Source organism: Pristiophorus japonicus, chromosome 15 (genome assembly GCF_044704955.1).
Source record: "Pristiophorus japonicus isolate sPriJap1 chromosome 15, sPriJap1.hap1, whole genome shotgun sequence".
In the NCBI taxonomy this organism is placed as follows: domain Eukaryota; kingdom Metazoa; phylum Chordata; class Chondrichthyes; family Pristiophoridae; genus Pristiophorus; species Pristiophorus japonicus.
This window is the reverse complement of record NC_091991.1, coordinates 167,926,114-167,946,159: the sequence shown is the minus strand read 5'-3', so window position 1 is coordinate 167,946,159 and position 20,046 is coordinate 167,926,114. Positions and strand designations below refer to the sequence as shown.

Sequence of the window (20,046 nt, the reverse complement as noted above, 5' to 3'; positions counted from 1 at the left end):
TGTATATTGAAAGCCCCTCTTTAAAAAAATATTGTAGCTTAAACTGTTGTAGATCACCCTGGTTTGTTACTAAGTGGCGGGGACTGTAACTACAAGAATAAGGGTGTTAAAGGGAGGCCATTACCTGGATGAGACAAGCTGTTGGGACCGCCAGAAGCCTTACAGCACTAGTGAACTTGAAAAAAAATTCATCTGCGATGTTACCCATTCCTACGTTTCGTATCCACTCCAGCAACAGGCGGAAGCTGGCTTGCATCTGTTCCCCTTTAGACCAGTGAAAGAAACTTTGCCTTGAGCCTGTACAATAGAAAACACAGATAATCAAGTACGCCAGCAGAATTCCTATCTCTGGAGCCTCTCCACTTTAATTGTATATTCTGTGCACACGAAGGATGACAGTACTGGAGAATGGAACATTTTTTCACTTTGCCCTCACTGACAACATTCAGCCAGATAGGACCTGGGAAGAGATGCAGTGTAGAAATCTGGTTACATTGTCCTAACCATTTACATCTTCACCAGCCTCATGAGACAACCTTCTATTTTCCATTTTCCGCACTGTTAATTTTCTGACCAGTCTGAACAATATTAACTGAGGTCAGGCTCGGTCATGTATGAGGACATTTCTATGCATTTGGAAACAGGACTGTATCTTTAAAGTGGCTAAAAAGAAACAAAGCTTTCTCCTCGGGGCTGTGCAGGGCTCGTAAAAGTCGTTACATTACCTACTGCGGTGTCGAAGAATCGACTGGTTTTATCCACAAACTAGTTCATGCCAAGCGATAGTATGTTTCTATAATTATACAATATTTCTCAACAAAGCCATGCATATCAGTGGTTGAGGCTAGCGCACACGGTATATTCTGAAACTGGAGACTCTTCTGACATCTCAGCAGAAAATAAAATACAAAAGTGTACCGATGTGTATCTAGCTCATGGATAGCCTTAGAGAAAATTACCCGAGATATAATGAACACCCTTTTACTGAACTCTTTTTGTTTAGTGTACAGGAAATAAGGCAGTAGCATCTGGCAGCACGTTTCCTTATTATAGTATCAATGCTATCAATCCTTTAATACGTCCACAAGTCCGTGGATATTCCAATTATGATGTCTGTAATGTATCTTATGAATGACTCCACGAGGCAATGTGTTGTACTCAATCTGTAGTGACCTTGGTCCTTTAATCGTAACTCCAGAGTGAGGCAGCCACCTGGTGGCTCCCCTTTTATACAGTCCCTGCCACCAGGGCAGGAAACCCTGGTCTTCACCAGTTGCACCGTCTAGTGGTGCCAGCATGTATATACACAGTGTAAATCTTATTGATAGTACATCAGGTAAACAAGTCTCCATCTTATGCAACTATACAGTGACTACACAGAGAGTATATCTATAGTCTGCATATATAACACCAATATATTACATTTATTTTAAGTTTTGATTTTCTTTATACCCCTCCCCAAATTGTTACATGACTAGAGTGCTTGAGAATGACATGCATCATCGAGTGACTGGTGCAGCTGATATAGGAGGTTAGGGTACAGGCACCGATTTTCAGCTAGCTGCAGTTTATACATTTCTCAAAGTGCTCCAAAACCAGAGTGAATAGTTAGTTACATTGGCTCAATGTCCCTTCTGTACATGTATAAAGGAGACATGAGGAGAAAGGACACTGCTCTGAACCATTGTGCCACATTTTAACCTGTTTATTCACAGAATTGAGTATTTTCCTTTAGTCTCCCATTCTACTTTAGAATTGTCACTGAGAATGTATGGCTATTAGCTTCTCAAAGAGGTACTTATTCAAAAAGCTTGAATCTTGTTGGTGAAGTCTTTGATCATTTCTGGGTCAGCAGAAGCTGCCTGCTATTTTTGGAAAGACAAAAATTACACTATGCCCCCCCTCCCCTTTTCCAACATTTGTACTGTTTCTTCTTCTCATCCATATGCAGCGGGCTCCAGGGTGTCTGGCACTCTGGAAGAAGCAGGGAGGCTTTGCATCTAAATTCATAATCGGAGCCAAGAAGTAATTTTTGGATTTTTTTTGAGGTTTGTTTTTCTGTATCCGAGTATTTTATCATCTGTGGGGTTCTCATTCCCCCTCTCACAATGGGTAGAGTTTGACTTTGTACAATAGTGTCAAACGGATGATAGAAAATTGGCAGCCTGTTTTAAATCTCTCCCAATTTCTAATGTCAGTGAAGTCAATGTATATAAAAATGGGGAGAGATGTAACACGGGCTGCCGATTCGCTATCGCCTGTTTTACACTGATGCACAAAGCCAAGATGACCCGGGCCCCAAATTGTGTTCTATTGGGAATTTCCCTGTACCTTTTGATTTTTTTGAAGATGAGGAAGAGCACTGGAAGGCGCCAGGCTAGTCATGCAGCATTGAAAGTGGATAGAGCTCCCTGCCGGTATCTCCAGAATAGACAGGTAAAGGCGCACGTCCTGTGCACGCTCCGCCCATTTGTACCGCAAGTTGAGGGACCTAAGCAGTGGTCCTTATAGGGAGATGATTCAAAAAATGGCCCAGGAGATGTTTAAGCTCTTTTTTGGGGGGAGACGGGGGGGGGTGGCCAGGAGCAGGGGTGCTCTTGCTGGGCCCACGTATACTCTGCTGCTTCTTCTCATCCATATGCAACAGGCTCCAGGGTGTATGACATTCTGGTGACACCAGGGAAGCCTGGCATCTAGATTCATAATCGGAGCTAGGAAGTAATTTCTGGATTGTTTGTGGATATTTGTTTCTCTGTATCTGAGTAGTTTTTGAAGATGACTAATGGGAGACTGGGCTGAGGATGAGCAATGGGAGTCTGGTATGAGGACGACCAATGGGAGCCTGGGATGAGGACGACCAATGGGAGCCTGGGATGAGGACGATCAATGGGAGCCTGGGATGAGGACGACCAATGGGAGCCTGGGATGAGGACGACCAATGGGAGCCTGGGATGAGGACGACCAATGGGAGCCTGGGATGAGGACGACCAATGGGAGCCTGCCACCTTCCATTGCTCTTCCTCATCTTCAAAAAAAATCAAAGCTGGTTCAGGGTGGGAGCTGGCTGATTTCCACCCTTCCCGTAACCGGGGACATTTAAATGAGGCCCAAACTGAAAATTGTTTGAGCTGCACCGACGCTGACAGCCTGGCTATTCCGACAACTTTGCACCCATTTCAGACAGAAGTGGAATATGTTGCTTCATCGCAGGTTTAGGCACACCGCCATTGCTTAAAACTAGACCAGTGTATCCCTTTACATAGCTTTGTGTTTTGGGGTTTCATTGTATTTTGGTTCTAATTCATATTCTGGCTTATTATCTTACCACTTGCACACCTACACATTTGCAAGTTGAAATAAATCCTGAATTTCTTAAAGATTCCTTCATCGTCGCTGGGCCAAAATCCTGTAACTCCATCCCTAACAGCACTGTGGGAGTACCTGCATCACATGGATTGCAGCAGTTCAAGAAGGCGGCTCACCAGCACCTCCTCAAGGGCAAGAAGGGATGGGCAATAAATGCTGGTCTTGCCAGCGACGCCCACATCCCGTAAGCGAATAAAAAATTAAATTTTTTTCACATCAGTACATGTTTTCCTCTTTCGTATTTTAGTTGTTTTTCACATACTTTCAATAGTTAAGTTTTGTATCTTCTGTAGATTTATTTGTTATTAAACTAGACTTCAGTTAACAGCTTGGTGACTATTGTGCCTTTTCATAGGTAATTACCCTCTGCTCCGAGTTTCTCCCCTCCTGTCCTCTGCTGACTGATCCACTGGTGCTTGCCGCCCTCTGATACTAAAGTGAGCCCAGACATGGCATATCGGTAGAGGATTTGGATGTGGAAGCCATCATAACTGACCCTGATCCTGTCCTCAACCAATGCCCATGCACGCCCTTCCCAGCAGGGGTCACTGGATATCAATAAAGACCAGGGACTCTGGCTATTTTTTTTCCTAACATTACCTTCCTCCTTCTTCCTATCCACGGGACATTGAAGCTTTTTGTAGCACAACAATCGTGACGCTTAACTGAGATCTACTGAATCAGTACACAGTTGCCACTAAATCTGGGACTTTCTTGGTTTGTCCACAGTCCACATTGGGCAGTGCATTTATTAACTGAGCCACCTAGGCACCTGAAATTAATTTTGCAGATATTTATGTGAATGAAAACCTGTGAAGATTTTAAAGATCTATTTCAAACTGAAAGTGTTAAATGCTTTCTAAACTAATCTAACCTACTGGAATGCTCTGATGTATCCAAAGATCAATGGAGGTTTAAATACTCATGAATTACTGATGCTCTGCATGCCAGGTTTCAATCCTTGAAAGGACAGAAAAATAATTATTCCACAACTCTCCACAGTATTTTATTTTGACTAGTTCTAGCTTTGAATATTTCCAAACATGACTGGGCTGCTTGTGTGACATTGTTGGATAGGAATACTTCGCTTGCTGAAGTATATGGAGCATATGGCATGATTCTTTGGCAGGATGCATCGTTTGCCAATCGATTACCATATTTGGGCAAGAATTTTTCCAATACGCTCCAATGGAATGGAAATGTTTACATCAGAGTCTGTCAATATATGGTCAACTCGTGTGTGCTCTGACCATTTAGAAATCAGATGAAACTTTTGGCATGTGAATTCTAGGCAAGTGTCCATAAAAATCACAATAAAGTCTGATTGTTCGGTTACCATTCCAATGTTTGGCCACATGTGACCTCTCAGTGTTGCTTATGGTTTGAACAAGTTGTCTTGACCTGAGGTCTAATGTCGATGCTGGAAATATAAAACATTATCCATAAAATATTATGAATTCTCCTTGGCATTTTCTTTTGGATTGGGGTTGGGCGATTACAGTGCTCTGGGTGTGCGTGCAGCATTAGAAAGACCTGCATGTTCTATGAAACACATATATTACATACAGCAATGTATATGCCATCATATATAGACATTTTCCTACAGCACAGAAAGAGACCATGCAGTTCTTTGCACCAGTGCAGATACTAGCACTTCAACTGAAGCTATTAATCTGGTTCAATTTCCTGCCATTCCCTTTATCCTTCCATATTCTCCCTTTTCAAATATCTATCCAACTTCATTTTAAATAATATTTTAGTCTCTGCCTCAATAGCCACTTGTGTCCAAGTCCTAATAACCCTGCACAAAAAAATCTTCTAATGTCCCCATTTATTCATTTTATACTAGAAATGCTCACACGCAGATTATAGTGGGATTATTGCCTGGTAGCACGATGCTGGAAGTAAGAAAATTGAGGTAGTAAAGGGGACTTCCGTGAAGAACTTCCCAAATCTCATGACACTTGAGCTCCAAATACAAATTCATGCTCCTTTTTCCCTTGTCAATTTGGAATGCACAATTTAGAAAAAGCACATATCGAAGGAAGTTGAAACAGTCAGAAATGTTTATGAAAAAATCGCATCTCATCACACTGAAATGTCTCCATTATGGCAGCCATTCTTTACCCACGAAGTCCCATAAACAATGCAATGAATCCCCAGTTAGTCTATTGTTGGTGGCATTAGCTGAGGGTGGGGCACTGGGAGAATTCTCTGCCTTCCTTCAAGTGTGATCTTCAACATTGAAAAGGAAGATGGAACCTCAATTTAACATCTCATCCATGGGACAGGCCTCTTAAATCCGTGTCCTCTGGTTACCCATCCTTCTGCCACTGGAGAAAGTTTCTCCTTATTTACTGAATTGACTTGTCACGCCAAGCCTGATTTGGGTCTTGAACAAACCAGTTTCTGACAAGGCAAGAGTGTTTGTTTCGATTGCCATTTCCTTTTTAAAAGACTGTAGTTGGCAGCTATCTTAAAATTTGTTCCTGAAGGAATTCATTAAATCCTTTTGCTTATAAAATGATAAATTCATGGGCCAACTGCAACATATGGAATAGGACTGTTTGACTGACAACACAAAGAGCTGCGACATGAATATTTAGTGATCTCCAAGTTAATTTTTTAAATAAGAGCCATATTTATAAACCAGCACAAAACTCTGAAGTCGTTAACCCATGCGGAACCATGGACAAATGGAGTTGTAGAATCATAGAATGATACAATGCAGGAGGAGGCCATTAGGCCCTCATGCCTGTGCTCTTTGGTAGAGCTATCCAATTAATTCTGCTCCCCTGCATTTTCCCCATAATCCTGTCAATTTTTTGCCCTTCAAGTATTTATCTAGTTCTCTTCTGAAAGTTATTATTAAATCAGCTTTCCACCACCCTTTCAAGCAGTGCCTTCCAGATCACAACACCGCGCTGTGTAAATAAATATTATGTCGCCACTGTTTTTTTCTTGACAATCATCTTAAATCCGTGTTCTCTGGTTACCAACGCTTCTGCCACTGGAAACAGTTTCTCCTTATTTACTCCATCAAAACCATTCATGATTTTGAACACCTCTATCAAATCTCCTCTTAATCTTTTCTGCTCTAAGGAGAACAACTCCAACTTCTCCACATAACTGAAGTCCCTCATTCCTGGAACCGTTCTAATAAAGCTCTTCTGCACCCTCTCCAAGGCCTTGACATCCTTCCTAAAGTGTGGTGCCCAGAATTGAACACAATACTTCAGCTGAGGCCAACCTAGTGTTTTATTAAGGTTTAGCATAACTTCCATGCTTATGCAATCTAGTTCTCTATTAATAAAGCCAAGGATCCTATATGTTTGTTTAACAGCCTTCTCAACTTATCCTGCAACCTTCCAAGATTTGTGTACATACACCCCCAGGTCTCTGTGTTCCTGAACCCATTTATAATTTTACCATTTAGTTCATATTGCCTCTCCTCATTCTTCCTACCAAAATGCATCACTTGTCTGTGTTAAATTTCATATGCCATGTGTCTGCCCATTTCACCAGTCTTCCTGAAAGATGTTACTATCCTCCTCATTGTTTGCTACATTTCTGAGTTTCGTATCATCTGCAAACTTTGAAATGATGCCTTGTATACCCAAGGTCATTAAGGTACTCAAAAAGAGCAGTGGTCCTCTTTCCGACCCCTGGGGAACACCACTGCATGTTCCCCCCCCTCGCCGCCGTCTGAGAAATAACCATTCACCATTACTCTGTGCCTTCTGTCCCTTAGCCAATTTTGTATCCACGCTGCTATGGTCTCTTTAATCTACTGCAAGCACCATCGGACCAGGCCGGGGAGCGGAAGAAGCAGTGTGACGGCATACCACTCCAGGGAGCAGCACGTGCTGGAGCAGGAGAGCAACGGCAGTGAATAGGGATGTCATTAAGATCCAGGTTGGTGATTGGAGCGTGGGCAGGTACAGCAGGAGCGTCGAGGTCGGGGCGAAGGAGCGGCGAGAGATTGTAGACGGATGTGATTGGGGCCCAGGAGAGGCGCGAGTTCGGAGCCCAGAAGAGGCAAGGGCCCAGGGGCAGCATGGGCCAGCCCACACTGAGATATGTGTGCGCACTAGGTCCGTGCAGCAGAGCTGGTCTCCAATAGTCTTGGTTAATCCTTGCCACTGGACCAAGACCTAGCTCTGTCAAGCCCATGTGGTGGCTGGTGTGCAACGGCCACCACACGTTAAAAAAATCCACACACAGGCATCTTCTACCCTTCAAGATTTAGTTCGGGATCTGGAATTTTAGGTCCTTCATTGAAATACCTGTGAACTTATTGACGTGGAAGCAAGTCACCCTCGACTCGAGGGACTGCCTATGATGATGAATCTTCTGCGCTTTTATTTCGGTAACAAGTCTATTATGTGGTACTTTGTTAAACGCCTTTTGAAATCCACATGCACATCAACTACAGTACCCTCATCAATCCTCTCCATTACTTCATCAAATATCTCAATCACGTTAGTTAAACACAATCTGCCTTTAACCAATTCATTCTGACTTTCATTTATTAGCCCATATTTTTCCAAATGCCAATTAATTTAGTCCTAGATTATTGTTTTTAAAATTTCCCCACCAATGTTAGACTGACTGGCTTCTAGTTTCTGGTTTTATCCCTCTCCCCAATAAGGCTGTGACATTTCCACTGGCACTATCTCCATATCCAAGGAGGATTGGACGACTCTGGCCAGAGCCTCCACAATTTCGACCCTTACTTCTCTCAGTAACCCAAGATGCATTCCTTCCGGTCCAGGTGACTTTTCTACTTTGCGGACTGCCAACCTTTTTATCTATTTTTATCCTATCCAATAGGAAATCTATTTTAGAAAAAGCATTCCAAACACAGCACGGTTTTTAGTACTCGCTGCTTTTTGAGAGACCAAGTACAGTTCCAGGTGTACTTTGAACTAAATCCAAGAAGTCTCATTCTCAGTGCAGTATTAAGTTAAACTTAGGGAAAGTCCCTATTAATAGAGTCACACAGAAAAGGATCAACATACTATTCCCAATGGAAGAGTCAAAGCTAGTGGTCATTCACTATTAATAAAAAAAGTATGAGAAAAGAAAAATTCACAGGCAGGAACTAAAACATTTTAATTTATAATTTATCATGGGAAAATTGAAATTAGAGCATGTTTTAATTTACATTTTTAGCGATTATTTAAGCCGTGCTTGGTTCAGTTTCCGATCCTTGCACCCCATGGATTTACTGTCCCTGGAGAAAGGTGAACAATTGGGCTTCAAAAATTAATGCATGGTGGCTTAAGTATGGGAATTCAGGTGAACCTTTATAAAACACTGGTTCGGCCTCAACTGCAGTATTGTGTCTAATTCTGGGCACCGCACTTTAGGAAGGATGTGAAGGCCTTAGAGAGGGAGCAGAAGGCATTTACGAGAAGGGTTCCAGGGATGAGGGACTTCAGTTACATTGATAGACTGGAGAAGCTGGGGTTGTTCTCCTTGGAGCAGAGAAGAGTGACAGGAGATTTGATAGAGGTGTTCAAAATCATGAGGGGTCTAGACAGAGTAGATCGAGAGAAACTGTTCCCATTGGCAGAAGGATCAAGAGCCAGAAGACACAGATTTAAGGTGATTGGTAGAAGAACCAAAGGTGACACGAGGAAAAAAAATTTACGCAACGAGTGGTTAGGATCTGGAATGCACAGCCTGAAAGGGTGGTGGAGGCAGACTCAATCGTGGCTCTCAAAAGGGAATTGGATAAGTACCTGAAGGAAAAAAAATTGTAGGACTACGGGGGAGTGGGACTGGCTGAGGTGCTCCTGTAGAGAGCTGGCACGGGCTCATGGGCCCTTCTGTGCTGTAACCATTCTATGATTCTTCTGTGATTTTACTAAGGAATGAGACCATAGAGTCTTCCCTGTAGAAGTAATTTTCCCAGAAACTCAGGCCACCGCCAGCACATAGTGGAATGTCGCGGGCACACTGCCCATAATTTTCCATCCACTGATTCTGCAGAGGTTAGTCTCCGTTAGGCATGACATTACTATTTGGGTGCGGTACTAACACGCATTCCTGTGCTGAATAGCTAGGGAAATAGCAAAAATATAGAAAGCACTGCTCTGTCGCTGCACGCGCTTGTTTTCTTTCTCATAGCCTGCTGGGATTTAAACCAAAAGATCTGCTGAATGCAAGTGCAATGCTGAACTACCTGAGCTACCCAAACTGAGTTTCACAACGAGTGACCTCCGCGGGGATTTGAAGACCTTTCAGTCCCGAATCCGGTGCTTGGACCGGCTCCACGACCGACCCAAGTTTCACAGGGAACGGGTTAAATCCAAGCCGCTTTTTATTTTTACAATGTGAGCACAATGGTATGAGCAGCTGTTGTCTTAATCATTGACGCTGTTCATTTTGTGCTGTTGTGTACAGAACAGATTTTCCTTCATGTAACCTTAAAGAGATTCAGTAGCTCCCCGATGTGTCGAAATTAAACAGTTTGATGCAACACTTGTATTACCAGCCTTTTAGTTATACTGAATGTGTTCCGAAATGGCAATTTTTCAATTGTCATTTTAGGCACTCTATGATGTCTCCTATCCGCTATTTTTTTTGCTGCAATTCAAAATGTTGAGCTTATTGGTAAGATTCTGTTTAGAATATCTAATGTGAGCATAATGCTGTGGAAGATAAGACTGCTGTGGCAGTGATGTTGGGTGGCGTGGTTTTTATGGGCACATATTTTCATTTACTGCACTCACTGGCTGCAGGACCAATGAGAAATGGTGACAGTAGAGAAGGCATCCCAGGGGCATCATCCTCATTCACGCTATAAATACGGCGTGAGGTCCTGTACATTTGAAAGCAGCAACATATACTTGTGGTTAATGACCTGGCAGCTAGTCAGCAGCTAATGATTATTCAGCACAAGCATCATTAGTTGTTTGTTTCACCCCTGCATTTCTCCAGATATTAATTTATTCCCTCTACACCATGCAAGCTGCTTCCTGAATTCGGCCAATGATACTCTTGACCAAGCTGCTCAGAGTTGAAGGGATTTTTGCTGGGGCTATTTTCACTTCTTTCATTAAGTTGGGAAAGTAGCTTCCATCAGCACCAATATGAAGTGCCACCATACCTGTCCTAAATCATAATTTTTACTAAAAGGAACTTCCTTCTATCCTCAAGGCACTGACTAATACTGGGATATAGGGCCACAGGTGCTCGTGTTGCTCCAGTACCCCAACCCAAGTGGCCAATCTTTATATACAAGTCCAGACTGTGTGTGTTGGCATGTATTTGATGATGTGAGGCAGCATAGTTGAGTTTTGACCCGCCTTCCTGCAATGTCCAAACATGCACACTTTCCATGCAAGTGTCACTTCTAAGCAAACAGCAATGCGAACCCTCTGTGTCAGCCGTGGCTCAGTGTGTAGCACTCTTGCTTGAGTCAGAAAGTTATGGGTTCAAGTTATGACGACAAAAATCTAGGCTGACACTCCCAGTGAAGTACTGAGGGAGGTGCTGCACTGTCAGAGGTGCATTCTTTCAGGTGAGATGTTAAACTGAGGCCCTGTCTAACCTCTCAGGTGGACAATAAAAGATCCTCTAGTAATATTTTGAAGGAGGGCAGGGGAATTCTCTCCAGTATATTGGCTAATATTTATCCCTCAATCAACATCAGTAAAAACATATGATCTGGCCGTTATCACATTGGTGTTTGTGGGAGCTTGCTGTGCGCAAATTGGCTGCCGAATTTCCCACATTACAACAGTAACTACGTTCCAAAAAATACTTCATTGGCTGTAAAGTGTTTTGGGAGGTCCGGGGGTCGTGAAAGGCGCTATATAAATGCAAGTCTTTCTTTTCCTTATTTCATTATAGAGGTTACTGTGGCTATGAGCACTTGGTTCCCAATTTTGTATTGTTGGCACTGGGGATAGGTCAAGAATGTAGTGTCCCTGCACCTTACTACAAACTCACACGAGGCATTATATATATCATACACGGTCACTCTGTGACCTTCACCTTTATTCCCAGGACCAAGAAGTGCTGACCCTGGATGGGACCTCCCCTTTTATACCTGGAAACCCAGGTGAGGAGTGTCTCCCGCAAGTTTACCCCCTGTGGTCAGGGTGTGCATTTCTAGGGTATAGGTACAGTGTACATGAGTTACAGTTACATGACTATGTCATTGAAAGATGGTTAAATACATGACATTTCACTTAAGTCTTTTTGTTTCAGAGGTTAAGTCTGTCAGGTGGTCGATGCTCTCTCGTGGAGCGCTGCAGTTGTGGCTCTGGTGGCTGAGCCTCGGCATGCGTCTCTGTCACTTGAGGTGATTCCGGCCTGTCCGGGCTGGCCGCAGGGACTGTGCATGCTGAGGGCTGTCTTTGTTGCTCGTCCGCTGGCAGTGGTGTGGGTGCTATCTCATGCTCTTCTTCAGGTTCCTCCGTGTCTATACTGAACCTTTTCTTTACTTGGTCCAAGTGTTTACGGCATATCTGCCCATTGTTTAGTCGGACCACCATGACTCTATTTCCTTCTTTGCCAATTACGGTGCCCTCAAGCCACTTGGGTCCCAAAGCATGGTTAAGAACAAATACCGGATCATTTATTTCTATACACCTCCCCCTTGAGTTTCGATCATGGAGCTCGGTTTGGGACTGACACTTGTCCTCCACAATGTCTGCCAAGGCTGGGTGAATGAGGGACAGCCGCGTCTTGAGCGTGCGTTTCATGAGGAGTTCCGTTGGCAGGACTCCCGTGAGCGAGTGCGGGTGGGACCTGTAGGCCAGCAGGAAGCGCGATAGGCGGTACTGAAGGGAGGGTCCTTGGATGCGTAGCATGCCCTGTTTTATGACTTGGACCGCGCGTTCCGCCTGGCCATTGGAAGCTGCTTGAACGCCGCAGTCCGGACGTGCTTGATACCATTGCCCGACATAAACGCCTGGAATTCACGGCTGGTGAAACACAGGCCATTGTCGCTGATCAGGATGTCCGGCAAGCCATGGGTTGCGAAAACCGTACGCAGACTCTCCACTGTGATGGATGTCGTGCACGAGTTCAATATGATGCACTCGATCCACTTCGAGTATGCATTGACAACGATCAGGAACATTTTCCCCATGAATGGCCCCACATAGTCTATGTCAATACGTGACCATGGTCTGGTGGGCGAGGGCCACGGGCTGAGTGGGGCCTCCCTGGGGGGATTGCCCAGCTGGGCACACGTTGTGCACCTGCAAACCCAGTGTTCAGGTCTGAGTCAATCCCCGGCCACCATACATGTGACCGGGCAATGGCCTTCATTAACACGATGCCAGGGTGCTCGCTGTGGAGTTCCCTGATGAATGCTTCCCTTCCTTTCTGGGGCATGACTATCCGGCTGCCCCATAGTAGGCAGTCGGCTTGGATGGAGAGCTCATCCATCCGTCTCTGAAGCGGTCTGACTTCCTCGGGGCACGCCCTGTGTGCGGGCGCCCAATCCCCAGTCAGGACACATTTCTTTATCATGGATAGGAGGGAGTTCCTGTTGGTCCAGAGTTTGATCTGGCGGGCTGTGATGGGGGAGCCCACAATGTCAAAAGCCTCAACGGCCATGACCATCTCGGCGCTCTGCTCCGACGCCCCCTCAGTGGTGGCCAGTGAGAGCCTGCTGCGTGTGTCAGCGCAGTTTTCGGTGCCTGGCCGGTGCCGTATGGTGTAGTCATACGCAGCCAGCGTGAGGGCCCAGCGCTGTATGCGAGCTGACGCATTGCCGTTGACAGCCTTGCTGTCGGACAACAAGGATGTTAACGACTTGTGGTCCATCTCTAGCTCGAACTGTCTACCAAAAAGGTACTGTTGCATCTTTATCACATCGTAAACACACGCGAGTGCTTCCTTCTCGACCATGCCGTATCCACGCTCTGCCTGGGATAGTGACCTGGAGGCATAAGCCACCGGTTGGAGTCGGCCGTCATCGTTACCCTGCTGTAACACACACCCAACCCCGTAGGATGACGCATCGCATGTTAAGACCAGTTTTTACAGGGGTCATACAAAGTCAACAGTTTGTTGGAACACAGAAGATTCCTCGCCTTATTGAAAGCCTATTCTTGACAGTCCCCCCCAAAACCATTCACAACCTTTACGCAGGAGCATGTGTAACGGCTCCAACAATGTGCTTAAATTCGGCAGAAAGTTCCCAAAATAGTTCAAAAGTCCCAGGAATGATCGCAACTCCGACGTGTTGCCAGACCTGGGTGCCTGGCGGATCGCCTCAGTTTTTGATTCAGTGGGCCGGATCCCATCTGCGGCAACCCTCCTGCCCAAAAATTCGACCTCTAGGGCCAAAAATATACACTTGGCCTTTTTCAGCCGTAAGCCTATTCGATCCAATCGGCATAGCACCTCCTCCAGGTTGTGGAGGTGTTCTTCGGCGTCTCGACCCATTATGAGAATATCGTCTTGGAATACGATCATTCCAGGAATGGATTTGAGCAAGCTTTCCATGTTTCTCTGGAAGATGACTGCTGCCGAACGAATGCCAAATGGACACCTGTTGTAGACAAATAATCTCTTGTGCGTCGTGATGGTGGTCAGAAGCTTGGATTCTTCAGCAAGTTCCTGAGTCATGTAGGCCGAAGTGAGGTCCAACTTAGTGAACAGCTTGCCACCTGCCAGCGTGGCAAAAAGGTCCTCCGCTCTCGGAAGTGGGTATTGGTCTTGTAGTCGCCACAAATCCTAACTGAGCCATCTGCTTTGAGGACGGGAACGATGGGACTTGCCCAGTCGCTGAATTCAACGGCCAAAATTATGCTTTCTCTGAGCAGCCTGTCCAGTTCACATTCAATTTTTTCACGCATCACATACGGCACCGCTCTGGCTTTGTGGTGCACTGATCTGGCATCCGGAGTGATGCGTATCACTACTTTAGTGCCCTTGAAAGTTCCGACACCAGGTTGAAACAGTGACCCGAATTTTTGCAGGACCTGTGAGCATGAACTTCGCTCCACGGATGAAATGGCGTGCACATCCCCCCATCTCCAAGTCATCTCAGCTAGCCAACTCCTCCCCAAAAGCGCGGGGCCATTTCCCGGAACGATTCAGAGTGGCAGCCGGTTCTGTAATCCATTATGTGTTACCACCAAGTTTGCACTGCCCAGCACTGGGATGATCTCTTTGGTGTACGTCCGTAGCTGCGTCTCAATGCGTTCCAGTTTGGGCCTGCTAGCTCTGTGTGACCATAGTCTCTCAAATTGTTGGGCGCTCATGAGTGACTGGCGAGCTCCCGTATCCAGCTCCATGTGCACCGGGGATGCCATTCAGTAAGACTTTCATCATCATGGGTGGCGTTTTAGTGTATGAGCCGTGGATGTCAGCCACATGAACCCACTGAACTTCAGCATCTATGGTTTTACCCCAGGCCTCATCCTGCATTGCAGACCCCTCGTCTGATTCCTCTGTCTCGCAGATTAGCCTTGCTGCTGCCTTTTTGCACATCCTGGCCAAGTGTCCACTGACATTACAAATCCTACAGATATATTGCTGGAACCTTCAGCTTTTCGCAGTGTGTCTACCGCTGCACCTCCAGCATGAGCTGAGATTGAGATTGCTGTTAACAAAAGGACTATTACCAGGCATTCCTCTCTGATTGCCCATTTGGCTGTTTCTAAGCACTCTGATGGTGGGCGTTAATGGTCCCATCGCGGGACTCATTGTTCCTCGTGATGGCGTGAATTGCCGATCTCCTTTCCATTGTCCTTGTTGCGGGCCCCCCTAGAGCTTGTTTCTGCCTGGGCGGTTTCGAAATGCCCTTGCCTGCCTGCGGGTCCCGAGCCGCGTTCACCATGTTAACTCCCTGGTCCGTCGCCGCGTTTGGACCAGGGCTGCGCGCGTAAATTAGCTTGGTCTCCTCTTCCCCTGCCATAAAGGTCTGAGCTATCAATGCCGCCCCTTCTAAAGTCAAGTCCTTAGTCTTTATGAGCTTCCTGAAAATGCCGGCATGGTTAATGCCCTCGATGAAAAAGTCCCTTAACATCTCCCCCCTGCAGGCATCGGAGAACTTACAGGCCAAGCGCCGCAGTTACGCCACGAAGTCCGAGACGTTTTGTCCCTCCCGACGTCGGTGAGAGTAGAACCGGTACCGGGCCATGTGTACGCTACTTGCCGGCTTGAGATGCTCACTAATCAGCTGGCTGAGCTCTTCAAAGGACTTGTCCGCCAGCTTTTGGGGTGCGAGCAGGTCTTTCATCAGCGCATACGTCTGTGGTCCGTAGCTCGTCAGTAGATGCACCCTCCGCTTGTCAGCCGCTGTCTCTTCCAGCCAGTCCTTTGTGACAAAGCTCTGCTGGAGTTTTTCTACGAAGTCGTCCCAGTCCTCACCCACACAGTAACGTTCCTCTGTGCCACCGGTGGCCATCCTCGTGGTTCGGTGATTCCTGTTTCTCGTCGCCAAATGTCATGTCTCTGTATCTTACTACAAACTCACACGAGGCATATATATATATCATACAAGGTCACTCTGTGACCTTCACCTTTATTCGAGGGACCAAGGAGTGCTGACCCTGGGTGGGACCTCCCCTTTTAAACCTAGAAACCCAGGTGAAGATTGTTTTCCGCAAGTTCACCCCCTGTGGTCAGGGTGTGCATTTCTAGGGTACAGGTACAGTGTACATGAGTTACAGTTACATGACTATGTCATTGCAAGATGGTTAAATGCATGACAAAGGATGTTCCCTTTTATGGGTTTACAAATATTGTTGTTTTATCCCCCTCCTCTCCCTGTGTTATACTACAACCTGTATTTTATTATATATCTATTGCGACAGAAAGGCACAGACAAGTGAGATTGCCCCAGAACTGCATGAGGTGTATCTGGACTGTATTCCCCACACTCAGATAGTACAGATAGATTTACACTGCTTTATTAATCCCAGCAGACAGCGTCTCTAGATAACCTGCAAGCAACTTCTGCATTATTAAAGGATGCCTGCCACACTGACTCTCGTCTTTCGAAAAATACAAGGTTATACAAACCTAAAGGAAGCCTATAAAACAATCTATGGATCTGGATTACATGCATGGCTCACTAAGTGCTTAGAATAACCCACAACCTTACGGACTGAAGATTTACCTGGCAAACCACACAGTTCATTTAACATCAACAATTAATAGGTACTAGCCCAATTTAACTTTCATTGTCGATTTAATAATTTATAGTACATTGGACAAGGTACTGGTGGTAATGTACTGTGGAGAATAGATATTTTTTGTGACACCAGAAATCCACCTAGGAGCTAAATATCCCAGTCAGAAGAAAATACCTACGACAGAAAGGAATATGTGTAGGGGAATAATTGAGAGCTTATCAAAATCAGATAATTTTGTGTGGAGGTAAGTGAACATAATGAAAAGCTTGCACAGTTTTACATTTTGTGTCAAGGCACGGTTTGTAATAAAACAGCAAATGCAAAATCTAAAACAATAAGGTCTCTCCAAAAATGACCCAATTTAAATTATTCACTATTGTTTTTTTCATAGGACAGATAGATGTCTTGCATTTCATCATCATCATAGGCAGTCCCGCGAAATCGAGGGAGACTTGCTTCCACTCTAAAAGTGAGTTCTTAGGTGACTGTATAGTCCAATATGGGAATTACAGTCTTGTCACAGGTGGGATAGACACTGGTTGGAGGAAAGGGTGAGTGGGACTGGTTTGCCGCACGCTCCTTCCGCTGCCTGCGCTTGCTTTCTGCATGCTCTCGGCGACGAGACTCAAGGTGCGTTTACTGCATTAAAGGCTCTATATAAATACAAGCTGTGTGGTTGATAACCGCACCGACAGGAGAATTAAATGAAAGTCAATATTAAAATATTTCTCCTCTCTGCTGAGGAAATTGGCATGTTTCAGTGTTGAACTACAGGAGAAAATAACTTTTTTTAAAGCTAAATAAAAGACCACAAACATCAATGTGAATGTGTATGTGAATTTTACAGTTGCCCTTAAGTATGACAAGGGTTGGGCTGAGGGCACAAAAACATTAGGTAGTTAACACTTGGAATTAAAGAGCTTTCTACAAACAGGTTGGTACAGTTGATTTAGTCTGCCTATAATTATTTTGTCCAAGTCCATTTTCTCGTTTATCTTCTAGAAATGCCTTCGCAAGCAATTCAGCAACATTACTGTCAGGAAATACTGAACAGGCTGGGGCTCTTTTCTTTAGAAGAGAGAAAATTGAGGGGTGACCTGATAGAATTCTTCAAAATTATGAAGGAGTTCGATAGGGTAGACGTAGAGAAGATGTTTCCACTTGTGGGGTGACCAAAATTAGGGGTCATAAGTATTAGATAGTCACTAATAAATCCAATAAGGAATTCAGGAGAAACTTCTTTATTGAGATGGTGAGAATGTGGAACTTGCTGCCACATGAAGTGGTTGCAACAAATTCATAGATGTATTTAAGTGGAAGCTAGATAAGTGCATGAGGAATAAAGGAATATAAGGATATGTTGATAAGGTGTGGGAGGAGGCTCGTGTGGAGCATAAAGCACCAGCATAAACATGTTTGGCCAAGTGGCCGGTTTCTATCCTGCATATTCTATGTAATTCGATGTAAATGTGTCTTTGTACATTGTTAAACTTACCCCTATCCATGAGCTGATTGAAGAGGGAGGCATTGGAGAAGAAGAAAAGGTACGCAAACATCTGTGCTGCAATTTCAGGGTGCACCTCGTATTGGTGGAGGAGGTCCAGTGTGGTCTGGTATATCTGCATGATGTTGCGCACTGGCTCTGGGAGGGGAGAAGAATTCATCCAGGAATGTCCACTCTCAGTCTGGAAGGGATTGCAATCCAAGAAGGCAGGCAGTTCAACATAGAGCGACTGTAAAACAACAAAAAAAGAAAGATTTGCATTTATATTGCATCTCTCGCGACCACCGGACTTCCCAAAGCACTTTACAGCCAATAAATATTTAACTGACAATGACATTCCCTTCGCAGATTAAAAAAAATGTACCACATAAAAACTGCCCATTGCCTCAGTGCCCGAGGGTTAACTGAGCAATGGGACTTTTTGAAGTGTAGTCATTGTCGTAATGTGGGAAACACGGCAGCCAATTTGCGCACAGCATGCTCCCACAAACAGCAATGTGATAATGATCAGATAATCTGGTTTAGTGATGTCACTTCCAGGACACAATAATGAACAATAATGGTGTACGCTTAAGGTAAGGCAAGGTAACACTCAAGAATTATACTTGTGCCTACTTTGTAGTTAACAATATTATTAAACATGCCTACTTCTGCTCTGGTTTAGACCACATTCACATTCAGTGCAGACTATCATTTTGACAATGGAAGACAAGCTGTAGCTTTTTTGAAAGATACCGTAAACCATATCCTTCTGGCTTGTTCATTTCCAAACATGCTTCTCTTATGGCCTCTTTTACAACCACTTATTCCTGGATTTGGGGGCAATTTCGTGCTATGTGTATACTGAGTGAGTCTTAGGCTGTACTACTGGGGGTAGGACATCAAAACTGAGCCCGATCCTGTCCACACTTTCTGACAAGAGTTACTGGATCAGAAATAGGAAGCATGGTTGACTTGGTCTTGCTGGCCAGGGGCATGGGATCGGTTGTAATATAGTTAGCTCATCTACTCGACACAAGTCCCGAGAACATTCTGGGGCCGAAATCTCCCCCTGCCCGAAATGGGGTGCTCCCACCCCGTTTTGTGTGTTTTCACCACCCCGGTGTTTGAGGTCGTCTCTCGAGCAAAATTCCGTTCTTTTTTTTTTACTTGGATCCGGAAGTCGCTCTTAATGGGGGCAGTGAGTACACTAGAGGGGCGGATACGCAGCGGTGACAACACCTGAGGGCCGGAAGTTGGGGGTGGTGCAGAGTAACCGCCGCGATGACGTCATCACGGCGCCGCGTCGCCACGGTTCTCCCCTTCACTTAAAGGGATTTTAAAATTCGACCCATTGGGCCACCGGGGAGGGTTTTGGCCGGGCCAGTGGCCTGGCACCCAAGAGGGGGTGCCAGGCTGCCTGTTGGCGGCCCGGCCAAACCCGGGGGCATAATTGTCAGGCCGACATGATAGTCGGCTGACAAAAAAAAACATGGCGGCAGTGCATCCTCTCCTTTAAGGGAAGCCCCCCTGCCATTGCAGAAGGCCACAGCCTCACTGGACCACTGGGGAAAAGCTTGTTTTGGCACCGTCGGGCGAGCCGAAGATTTTCAGAATGGAATTTCACCCATTGTGGGGGGTAGATCGGCGGTGCGCACAGTGATGACGCGCTTAACACGGATCGGCAGCAGCGGAGCGGCGGGGAGATCGAGGCACCACCGGGCAACCTCGGAAGGACAATTGGGCTATCAGCGGTCGTTTCACGAAAAGTCGTCGGCCACTTCAGCCCACAGCGTGCCGCTGATTTGCAGTGGTAACAGGCCTTGAAGAAAGGGGCAATTTCAGCCCCTCTGTCTCTATTGCTCAGTTAACCCTTGGGTACTGAGCCACTGGGCTGTTTCTATGTGGTATATTTTTTCTAATCTGCAAAGGGAATTTCGTTGTCAGTTAAATATTTATGACTGTCCAAACTGTTTGATTATTCAGCTGTGCCAATAATTTGTCCCAAGTCTATTTCAGTCCACAAGAGGAACAGAATCCAGATTCTTCCTGTCTGGAATTTACTAAACCGCAAGGGTATGA

General features: G+C 45.3%; 1 protein-coding gene across 1 annotated transcript in view; it reads right to left on the bottom strand.

The window, feature by feature from the left end:
• radil (Ras association and DIL domains) overlaps nucleotides 1–20,046 on the bottom strand; it is a 126,149-nt gene that overhangs the window by 27,066 nt on the left and 79,037 nt on the right. The window contains exons 10-11 of the mRNA XM_070900005.1: nucleotides 17,977–18,214; nucleotides 125–297 (exon numbers count right to left, since the gene is read on the bottom strand). Coding sequence (XP_070756106.1) covers nucleotides 125–297; nucleotides 17,977–18,214 — 411 coding nt within the window. The remainder of the gene's footprint in view (nucleotides 1–124; nucleotides 298–17,976; nucleotides 18,215–20,046) is intronic.